Raw genomic sequence first — 11,418 nt, forward strand, 5'->3', positions numbered from 1 at the left:
TTGCAGTGCTGGAATACAGAATTCGTATTGCTCTGTACGAAAGTATTGCTCTGTCCACTTTATATTCTTTTAAGGAAACATATTTCGTGCGTGATAAGGAAACTAGCAAACCATACCAAACCGTTCTTGTTAATTCTTTGCAATAATAAGTACAGTATGGGCCTCAAATCGCGCTGCAATTTGAAGTGAAGATAATTTGTTTCAGGAGGAAGGTTGTTCACTGGAATTTTAATTACCATGGATACCTCGACTTGCCGGAAAAAAATCAAACTTGTTGCCATCTGTTCAACGTGAATTCGAGAGAGAGAGACCTTCTGGCCTTAGTTGCTTTAGTATTTAATATTTACCATTACTTTAATATTTACCAAATAAATAAGTATAAATTTATTGCTGCGGTACCCTGTTGCAAACCCAAGCTTTCCGTGGAATCTCAATACGTTTAAAAACAGTATACATCTATAAATTAAATAACAAATTAGTAATAAAAAATTTGCAGATTGCAGAATTTCAAGGTTTCTTGGGACAGTTTAAGAACATCATCTAAAAGAATTAAGATAGTCATTCTTAGCTTTATAAATAAAGCCACCTTATGGGCATTTTTATCTTCGTAAATGAATACGTGGAAATTGTTTTTCCTGTTTTCATATAGCATGTGATGGTAGGCGTCACATGCTATACTGGAATACGAATTCCAATAAATCTACGATGATAAATTAAAAATTCTTCCGTGGAAGAAATTTATCATTTGTATGGCTAAAATAGCTGAGCGAACAGTGATATCCTTGCCAAGAAACGTGACATGTAATCAAATGAAAAAATTCCATGCGATGTGCTGTTTAAAGCCAGTAAATGATGGGAAAATATGAGAGTGGCGCTTTCAGGTATTGACTCTATAGATATTACATAATCATTACTTAGGCATTTCATGCATATCTGAAAAGTGAATGATCACTAAATTTGACCTTCAGTGGCCTCACGAAGTAACTTTAATGATTATTTTATCCATTGATTTATTGTGGATATCATCTGAATCATACTGACATATAACATCTCCGATCGTTTCGGACTCTGCTTCTAACGTGAAAGCAAATGGACATATATGGATACATAATTGCGCGTTCCTCCTTTATTTCAGTTGCTTTCATTATAACACCATTAATAATAAGTAGACAGCCTTGGCTTCCTTCGGAGCAAAACAGATGCGTGCCTCCTGAGAGGAAGTGTGATTTGCTAGGAGGTGACCCCAAGGTGGAAACAAAGTACTTGTTAGTGACAACCGCAGCGCGAGCAGTGATTAAATCAGCGTAGGTAATGTGGTATCTGCTCGGTGTTATTGCCGAGGTAGAACTAAAACTTTTCAATGGAGAGTAATAAACATCACGAATTACTGAGCAGTAGTAATTATGCATGATCTGCTGACTTCTTGTTGCTTGATATCTCTATGGCAATCGCTGGCCGCTTCAAACTTTACAGGAACAATGCAGTAATAGGAAGGAAAATAGAGATAAAACAACACGAAGGAAGGATAGATGAATTCTGTATAATCCAGAATTTTCTGGATTATACAGAATTCATGTCCTTAAACTATGGAATCCAGAACGACAGGCCCATTTATTTTCAACTTGAAGGAAACCATATAAAATAAAATAAGGAAGAAAGCGGATGATGAAGAAATGGAAAAGGGCAGAGATGCATTGATTCACGATATTAAATAGCTCATTTCAGGATTCAGTTAATTTTTCGCCTAGTGTTGAGTAAAATTTCGAGTAAAATATATCTGATATCATATGTAAAAATGCAATTCCAACTCTCAGGTAGTTTTTATCTTGAAGTTGTTGTTGTTGTTGTTTGGTTTTTAGGAGCATTAGCAACTAAGGCCATAGTGCTCCAGGGATATGCGGTGGTCATTCCCAGACCTTTCCGCATCCTCCGTATTTGGTGGTCACGGGCTCGAACCCCGGTCTAATCAAGAATCGTGTGATTACGCACTGCCGCTTATCTTGAAGTACACTGCACTGACCTTAATAATCCGGACGCCTGCATATCTACGAATAGCTTTTATTTAAAGAAAAAGCCTTTATGACAGCTTCTAGTCTATGTGGAACATTCTCTACTAGTTTTTTTTTTTTTATTTATTATAGATATCCACCGATATTTGCGCCATTCGTCCTTCAACGCTGCGACCAGTTCATCTGTTTTTTGAGTAGTCTGTCCTCACATGCATTCGACGATCCAATTCATCTCAGAGGTTCTCTATAAGATTGAGGTCAGGGCTCTGGGCTGGCCATTCCAACATTTCGACGCTCATACCCTCAAGCCTTCACAACGCGTGCAGCATGATATGGAACGTTTTCCTGCTGACACAGGTATGGACCTTCCCCTACATTCTGCCACAACGTAGAACACATTATTGTCTAAGACGTCTAGATAGACCGCAGCACAGCATTCATAGTTTTGTACAAAAACAACCAATTGTCCCACTCCGAACTATGGAAAACAGACTCAGACTATCACGCTGCCTCCACAAAACTTCATACTAAATGCTTTCCAAGCCAGAAAGGAAATTGCAATTATTTATGCTGATATAAAAGCAGCCTTTGATAGTCTGGATGTACATGCCTTACTTCATCTGCTCCAACACTCCTTCCAAATAAAATGAAATTTGCTGAAGTTCCTACAGGCCCTACTTACTTGTCGGTCCATTTATTACCATACAGACAGTCACATCCTCCAATGCCAACTCCATGCAAGAGTTCTGCAGGGTGGAGTCTTATCTGGACTCCTCTTTACCGCCATGATGATCCCATTCTGCAAGGGTAGAGATGATGTATGCACTTACGCAGACGATATTAAGATCCTAACACCCATCCAACCATTCATGACCAATAGTGCGTTGTGTGACCAGATTAATTAAAAGCTTCTGAGCTTATTCGTGTACTTAGATAAATTTGGCTTGGCCCTAAATCCGCAGAAGACTGTAATCACGGTATACTCGCTCAAAAAATCGCCTATGCTCGTACACCTGAAACTTAATGGCAAACCTATCCCATTTGTTGAGACGCATAGAGATCTGGGAGTAACATTTGATACGAAACTTACGTTCAAGTCACATATTGACCTGATTGTAAAGAAAATGAACTACTTACGTTGGGCAACAAAACAGCACCTCTTGCACGTGAAACAGACTACAACAACCGCACAATATTTAAGAACCACGGTGTATTCGGCCATTTTGTATGGCGCCGAATTATGGGCGTCAGCCACCCCTACCCACATTAGGAGAATATATGCGAGTGAATTATTCTGGCTGCTGAAATGGGCAAACCATAAGCACCATCTCCCTCAACAGTTAAGGACCACGCATTATGAACAGCTTAAACTGCAGCGTTTACCTGACATCATTGCCTGGATGATTAATAACCACAATCAAAATGATGACTGGCACGATGCTTCAGGCAGCTTTGTGAGTGGCACATCCTGCCATCTGCATTGAAGCACCAAATCCTTGAGAATGAAGACCAACAGACCGAAGATGGCCGACAGGTTTATACCCGTCAGTGCGTTAGAATCAATTGAGTGCCTAACACGTATCGGAATTGACCTATAATGCTCATAGAAGATCCGAAATATAGGAAACAAACCGCAGTATGTTTTGCTGAGGCTACTGTTGCCTAGTAGTTGTGTGAATTTCTGTCAAGAACTGTGTGTATACAATTGAATAGTGTATATCTCGCACAAGTTGATTCAGTGGATGTGATGTTAAGATGAACAAAAGTTTATCTTAACATCACATCCACTGAATCAACTTGTGCGAGATATACACTATTACAATTGCCAGGACTCTAGACAGAAATGTAGTGATGAGTAATTCAGTTTATATTTCATGTTTTCGTGTATATTTTACCTTTCTTGTATATTTTATTAGCCATTCTATTATTTTTCATTTTATGATAATCCCCTGGCATTTTCTGCCGTGAAGGGAATTTGTCTCTTACCAATGTACACCTATATTTTATATTTGGTAGGACAAATAAAGATTTATTTATTTATTTATTGTGGGGATGATAAAATTGGCCAGGTAGCTTTTTCCGGCCAACCGCCACCCAGGCACGACCGTCAGACTAGAAGACCATGTATCGTGACTAACTCCAGAGCACAACTGGTCCTTGGTCCAAGAAAGGCACTCCTTACACAGCTTGACGGCGTCTGGCATTAGATGATGATTACTTGTTTGGGGATGACTGCACGACCATGGTAGCCCATATCATGCAGTGTCCTGCGCACTGCATGAAAAAAATTATTTTAGGGTAGCCCGTAATTGAATGCATTAACCCGTATTTGTGTCTGTAAGTTGCGTGTGTTCTTTGGTCGATTTTCCTGTTTTGCTGGACGAAAAATCCCCAGTTTCTGAGGAGAAAAACCTTGCTATCTACGCCTGAGACCGACTAACTCACCCACGGAGTGAAAAAACCCATTAAAGTTCCTCGCGTCATCGACGGGATTCGAACCCGGGCCTTTTCCATCCTGTGTGGGGAGGACGGTGACGATACCACTGTACTACTCGCGCAGACTTCGTTGTACTGGTGCTAGCATGTGTGTCACAATCGTCACGTACAGACCGATTACTTTTGTGGCACCTTATATGTTAAGGTGGCGCCTAATCTATTAACTCCGCTGATCACGGCATCTTTCATTTACAATCATACTACTGTCTCCTCTAAGGCCTACGAGCATATTTATAGTTTTCTGTCACATGGTGTTTGGATAGGACGTGACCAACTATCAACAGAGGAGGGTGTCTGGATATTACCATATGTGTCCAGAAATTGAGCATATGTGAGGGCAGAGTACTTCGCCTACCACAAGCCCAGTAAAATTACTGTACATTGGGACATTCTTTATAAGCAATTAGGGAGAACTCTCTCTCTCTCTCTCTCTCTAAATAGGTTTAGAGAGAGAGAGAGAGAGAGAGACAGCTCGTTAAACAGCTTTCATTGACTGTTCATCCATAAATCCTTACGATATACTAGTTAATGCAAAAAAAAAAGAAGTTCGGTGCCATATTATGGCTAGGGCTTGTATTTCAATTATATTAGAGATTGTATTTCAATTTAAAATATTCTTGTGAATATGCGCTCAATAGCTGAAATGAAACCAGCCATCAAACAAGCTAATGTGATGCGTTCAGTGTGTGAATCTCCAACATATAGGAATTATTTCGTGAGGAGATTTACTTACCAAGATAGCTGATGTACCTCATCTAGAAAGTTGGCTCTCTGAGACAGCTAGCCAGTGGCATTCATCACCATATCAGAGAAGCTACTCTTTGTGTAGTAAGATCACACATTAACAAAGTGTTACTGACATTGTGATGTTACATATTTTACGTTCATATCTTTTAATTTCGTCAATGATCTGGAAATCGTACTGTGAACAGATTCAGATAATCGATAACTACAAAGCTGAGTTTTTTTTGTTTTTCAGAAATTGAGCATATGGAAAGTGCGGAGAAATTGCAGCTCCTGTTCTAGAGACGTTCAGGAACCTGTTTCACGTGTTAATAAATGTGTTTGAAGCCCATCCACTTCATACAAACTGTTTTCAATATAAAACGTTTCTGAAGAGCGGTAGAACACATTATTAATGGTGATTTGTTGGGTGGTTTCGTTGCTTCAACCTAAATGACATTAAGTTGCTCAAAGGCCAAAAGGTCACGATTAAGGTTTTGTTTAATTTGACGAGGGCGAGAGCAGCTAGTCAGTGGCACTGGCCACTTTAAATAAATGAATAAATTTTCTGTTTATACTCCGGCATGACAACCAAGTCAGTAGAGTTTACAATAAATCGTCAATACGAATATTTATCGTATTTAGTAGTCACGGGCTTGAACCCCGGTCCTCTCAAGGAACGCGTAGCTATGCACCCTCGCTCCTTTGTGTAGCGTACGGTTACATGTTGTTAACAAAGTGTTACTGATGTTTTGTGATGGTAGGTCCATTTTCAGTCCTAGCGCCGTCAGTTCTTTGAAACGTGACGGAGTGGTTAGGTATAACGCGCAAAACTGCTCAATTTCATATCATGTCGCAGACGATCAAAGGAACTTAATTTTGTATATTTATCTCCGGATAGGGTATCATGCAAGGAACTCAATAAAACAAAGGTGATATGCAATTTTGTACTGCACTGTGAAGAGCCTGAATCAGTTGGATCTTTTGCATAGTAGCATTAATGCCCTCGTGGGTAGCACAGTTGGTAGAATCACCGTCCTCCCCCACACAGCTTGGAAAAGACCTGAGTTCGCGGCTCGTCGGTGACGGGAGAAATTTTTAATGGCCTTTTTTCACAAACTTGGCTGAATTAGTCGTCTCAGGCGAGGGTAGCATGTTTTTTTTTCTCCCGGAAACTTGGGTTTTTATTCCAGCAAACAGAAAATCGATCACAGAACACACGTAACTTACAGACAGTATGCACAGAGCAATATGGCCTTAGTCACTGATGCTCCTAAAACTCTACAAGAGCAACAACAACAATCAGCATTAATATTAGTATTGTCGTATGGCGCATGGAGGCAAGCTTATCTAGCATCAGCGAGGGGAAAAAAATACTTGCCTATCTCATTTGTCCATCTTCTCTAATTTGTCTGGTTTTTCCTTAGTCAGCGTGGGTACCACAGTGGTATCGTCACCATCCTCCCCACACCGGGTGGAAAAGGCCCGGATTCGAATCCCGTCGATGACGCGAGGAACTTTAATGGGCTTTTTTCACTCCGTGGCTGAGTTAGTCGGTCTCAGGCGTAGTTAGCAAGGTTTCCCACCAGAATCTGGGATTTTTCGTCCAGCAAAACAGAGAAATCGACCATAGAACACACACAATTAACAGACATATGAGGCACAGCACGGCAGATGAATTTAATTATTCGGGTGGCCTAAAAATAAGTTTTGTTTTTTTTTAATTCTTCCTTAAATTTATTCAAACCACACACACCGACGTTAACCACAATAGATCAAACTTTGTTCCTACAATCTAAGTACTCAAGGTGCGGCCTCACCATTGCCTTATGTAGCGATATAATTAACTCCTTCTCCATGCTGGTCAAGTTCCTGTGTATCATCGATAGAATCCATAAATCTTTGTGCTAACCCATAACAGCTCGTCTCCACTCCCAAGCCTATGCAGATGATATTATCACCGATACCGGCGATTCTATAGCACGACTGGAGACTTTGTCGAATAATGCGCTACAGAAGCTACAGGACTGGGCTAAACACCACAACCTCACCATCTCTGCCACCAAAACAGACTATTCTTCTCAAAGGAAGTCTCAATGAAGCCAGACTGCCACAAAAAAAAAAAAAAAAAAAAACTGTTATATTTAGGCCACCCGAATAATTAAATTCATCTGCCGTGCTGTGTCTTATGTCTGTTAATTGCATTTGTTCTATGGTCGATTTGTCTGTTTGCTGGACGAAAAACCCCAGTTGCTGGGTAAACCTTGCTATCTACGCCTGAGACCGACTAACTTAGCCATGGAGTGAAAAAAGCCCATTAAAGTTCCTCGCGTCATCGACGGGATTCGAACCCGGGCCTTTTCCACCCGGTGTGGGGAGGATGGTGACGATACCACTGTGCTACCCGCGCAGACAGCAGACTGCCACAGGTAAAAATTTACAACAGGACCATAAAATTATCCACTCAACTTAACTATCTAGGAGTTATCCTTGACAGCAAACTAAATTTCCAGCCACATCTTAAATACCTAAGAAGAAAGGTACACCGCCCTTGTCTCCAGGATCTCCAGACGGGACTGGGGACTCAATAGGCACACTCTGTCCTTATTCTACAAAACGGTATTTACCCCGATTATAACGTACGCAGCAGGCATCTGGTACCCGAAAGCAATCACTATTACTGGTAGAAGAATTCTCGACTCTCTCAAAGTCTCCTGCTCGCCACTACCCGCGCCTGCTGCACTGTCAGTACCCACGCTCTGCAAATCCTGGCAGGCGCCTTGCCACTGGGCCTGGAGGTCGTCTCCTGTGGAAAAGATCTGAGTTCGAATTCCCTCAATGATGCGAGGAAGTTTTATGGACCTTTTAACAACATGGCTGAATTAGTCAGTTTCAGGCGAGGGTATCGTGGTTTATCTCCCGGAAACTTGTTTCCTCCAGCAAACAGTAAATCGACTACAGAACCCTTGAAATTTACTGACATGTTATGTACTGCGCAATATGGCTTAAGTTGCTGATGCGCCTAAATCCCTACAATAAACAAACAACAAATAAGTGGTCACTTTATTAGGTGCACCCAACTAATAGCCTGATTTTACTTTTTACATGCTTGTGTACCTAAGAACAGCCTGTAATCATAATGCCATGTATTCTGAAAAGTGTCGAACCCTTACCACGGGGGACGCTGGTTCATATCAACTGAATATTTTGCCACAGTTGTTGCAAATTGGATGGTTGCTAATCTCTGCTCCGAAGTGCTCGTTCGAGCTCATCCCACAGGTAATCAATTGAACTGAGATCTGGAAATTTGTCGGGGAGGGAGAAGCTCACTGCAGTGAGCTGAATTCAATCTCATGTTCCTGGAGCCGCTGTTGTTGTTGTTGTTGTAGGGTTTTAGGAGCATCAGCGACTAAGGCCGTATTGCTCCGTGTATATTGTCTGTGAATTGCGTGAACTGCTGCAATAAATTACGATTTTCTGTTTGCTGAACGAAAAACCCGAGTTTTCGGGAGAAGAAACCATGCTACCCTCGCATGATACGGACTAACTCAGCGATTGTGAAAAAGGCCCATAAAAATTCCTGACGTCATCGATGGGACTCGAACTTGGGTCTTTTCCACCCGGAGTGGGGAGGACGGTGATTCTACCAACTGTGCTACCCACAGTCTACTTTATGTGGGAGAGGACCTCTTTAATTAGGCTACTCTGTAGTTGAGTCCTTTGTAGCCTACTCACTCCTCATTTACTTTATGCCTGTAGCCAATTGGAGGACAGCGATCCTACCCATTGGCTACCCACAGGGCATTCCTGGAACCAGTTCTATACAATTACGGCCTTGTGATATTATTCTGTTGGATTCACAAATGGATATATTAAAGCTATGGAGACATGCGCCTTACCGGAAAAAAATTGCAGGTAACTTGTGACATCGAAATTTTTTGCTCCACTGGTATTCAGGGGAATAATGTGCATCACGAAGACACTCTCTACACCTTTACACCACTTTCACCAACGTGCAGTGTTGAAACCTTGCATGATGGGTCTCCCATGGACTCATGCTGGTTTTGCCATACTGTGGTCCTCCCATTAACTTAAATAAGAGGAACCGGGATTCGTCAGGCCAGGCAACGTTTTTCCAACCCTCAACTGTTCAGTGTTGATATTTTTAAGCCCACTGTAACTATACCTTCTTGTGTGTGTGTGTGTGTGTGTGTGTGTGTGTGTGTGTGTGTGTGTGTGTGTGTGTGTGTGTGTGTGTGTGTGTGTGTGTGTGTGTGTGTGTGTGTGTGTGTGTGTGTGTGTGTGTTTTGTAGAAGTGGAATCAGGTTCGGTCCTCGGTTGTGATACCCCAACTGTGACAAGATACGATGAGGAGTGCATTCTGAAATACCTCTTTGGTTACCATAATTGTACTAGATCAGTATTTGTCTGATTGTAGCCTTTCTGTTATCCTGTACACAAATCTTGTCTGTTTTCGTGGGCTTCTCGCATCAGCGAGCTGTTTCCGTCTAAAGGATCGCTGTTGGTTTGATGTCATTTGGTTATTGGCCCAATTTTTGATAAATCTACAACACAGTCTACGTGAGCGTTGCAGTTTCCGAAATACTCATACCGGCGCATCTGACGCCAATTACCAAGCCACGTCGCTTAAATCTTAAAAAAAAAAATAAAATTAATTTATATCGCATGGAACGAACACGTGATACTGAAAGAAGGCTTCATTTCATGAAAACGGTAGCACTTAATAAAATGGCCACTCAGTGTATTTACTAGATCGAATCTTATCACGCTTCTAGTTAATCCACTTAACTTCTTTTTCTATACCACATCATAGTTTAATTTCTCACCCCATAAAAACCTGCTGCAATAAATTACGAAAACAAAGCTAAATACAAAACTTACTTGATTTTTATTCTCTAAACAACTGAAAATAAAACTTACTTGGTTTTTCTTCTCTATTTCTTCTTCTTCTAGAAGTGTTTTCTTCATCTTTTCCTGCCTTCCACACACCTTGCGCGGTGGCATGTTCCTCCTCTGTGGGTAGGGTTGCGAACTTTTCTGGCATTCGAAGAGTGGTCATAATAGTATTTTTCGCTGGTGGTGTGAATGGTGGTGTTGTGGTAGTCCTGTGATGATGATGGTGGTGGTGGTGGTGGTGATGCATGCGCACCGAAGGTGAAGAAGTAATACGAATCTTTTGGTCTTTTGTAGCTGTTAAATCGTTGCTTTCATTAGAAGAAATCACCTTGGTATCATTTGTTTCTGATTTAACGTTGGGATCTGAAGTATAGTGGAGCTTAGGTTCCTGAGTGACATCTTCTCTGCTTAATATGGTGGTTGTGCCATAATTCTGGCGCGATGCGCTTTTGGAATGGTAGTGGCGATGCCAGGATGAAGTATCCATATTATGGTGGTCAGAGGAGCGCTTGAAATTAGACTCATTGTTATCCGGTAACCCTAAATCGGAACCATGCTGTTGATGATGGTCATGGTCATGGTCTGGGTAAGGATTGAAGCGATCCGATTCAGCACTTATCTCTTCTGTTGCAATTTCTTCAGTGAGAAATATCTGAAGTTGGTTTCCAGTGATCACTAGGATCAAAATGAGTGTTGGAAATTTGAGCATTCTGATTACCTGAGTAAATAGAATACGTTCTGATTAAGATAATTATTTAGTAGTGAAGTAACAATTTCTTAATTAGTACATACTTATTAAAAGTAAGAAAAAGGAAACATTACAAAGGATGCGGTAATAACTCGGACTGTTTCTCTCAATCTACAAATACTGTCAATATTTATAGTGTGTCAATAGGTTTAGTCGAATATGAATACAAAACCAAATCAATACTATGATTTTTAGCGTTTCTCACCAACCATTGAAGTAAAAACGAAAACCAAAATCTTAAAAAGCTTTATATTTAAATTTAAATATAAAGCTTTTTAATATAAAGCGTTTTAAATATAAAACCAAAATCTTAAAAAGCTTTATATTTAAATTTAAATATAAAGCTTTTTAAGATTTTGGTTTTCGTTTTTACTTCAATGGTTGGTGAGAAACGCTAAAAATCATAGTATGAATATACCCAACCCCAGAGGCCTATTTGAAAAACCAAGTTAATTTTCGCATGATTTGTACTGAAAGCAATATTAATAAAGTTCAGTATGCATGTAAGGTTCAAACTTATAACTA

The 11,418-nt window shown here is 40.5% G+C and overlaps 1 protein-coding gene across 1 annotated transcript in view; it reads right to left on the reverse strand.

Annotated features, from left to right (window-relative positions):
- LOC150091585 (uncharacterized) overlaps window positions 1-10,859 on the reverse strand; it is a 31,191-nt gene extending 20,332 nt beyond the window's left edge. Inside the window, exon 1 of the mRNA XM_090384697.1 lies at window positions 10,170-10,859. Coding sequence (XP_090240823.1) covers window positions 10,170-10,854 — 685 coding nt within the window. The 5' untranslated portion in view covers window positions 10,855-10,859. The remainder of the gene's footprint in view (window positions 1-10,169) is intronic.
- Window positions 10,860-11,418: the final 559 nt, after the last annotated feature.

This window comes from Mastigoproctus giganteus, chromosome 1 (assembly GCF_048544385.1).
Source record: "Mastigoproctus giganteus isolate SK-2022 chromosome 1, ASM4854438v1, whole genome shotgun sequence".
Lineage (NCBI taxonomy): Eukaryota > Metazoa > Arthropoda > Arachnida > Uropygi > Thelyphonidae > Mastigoproctus > Mastigoproctus giganteus.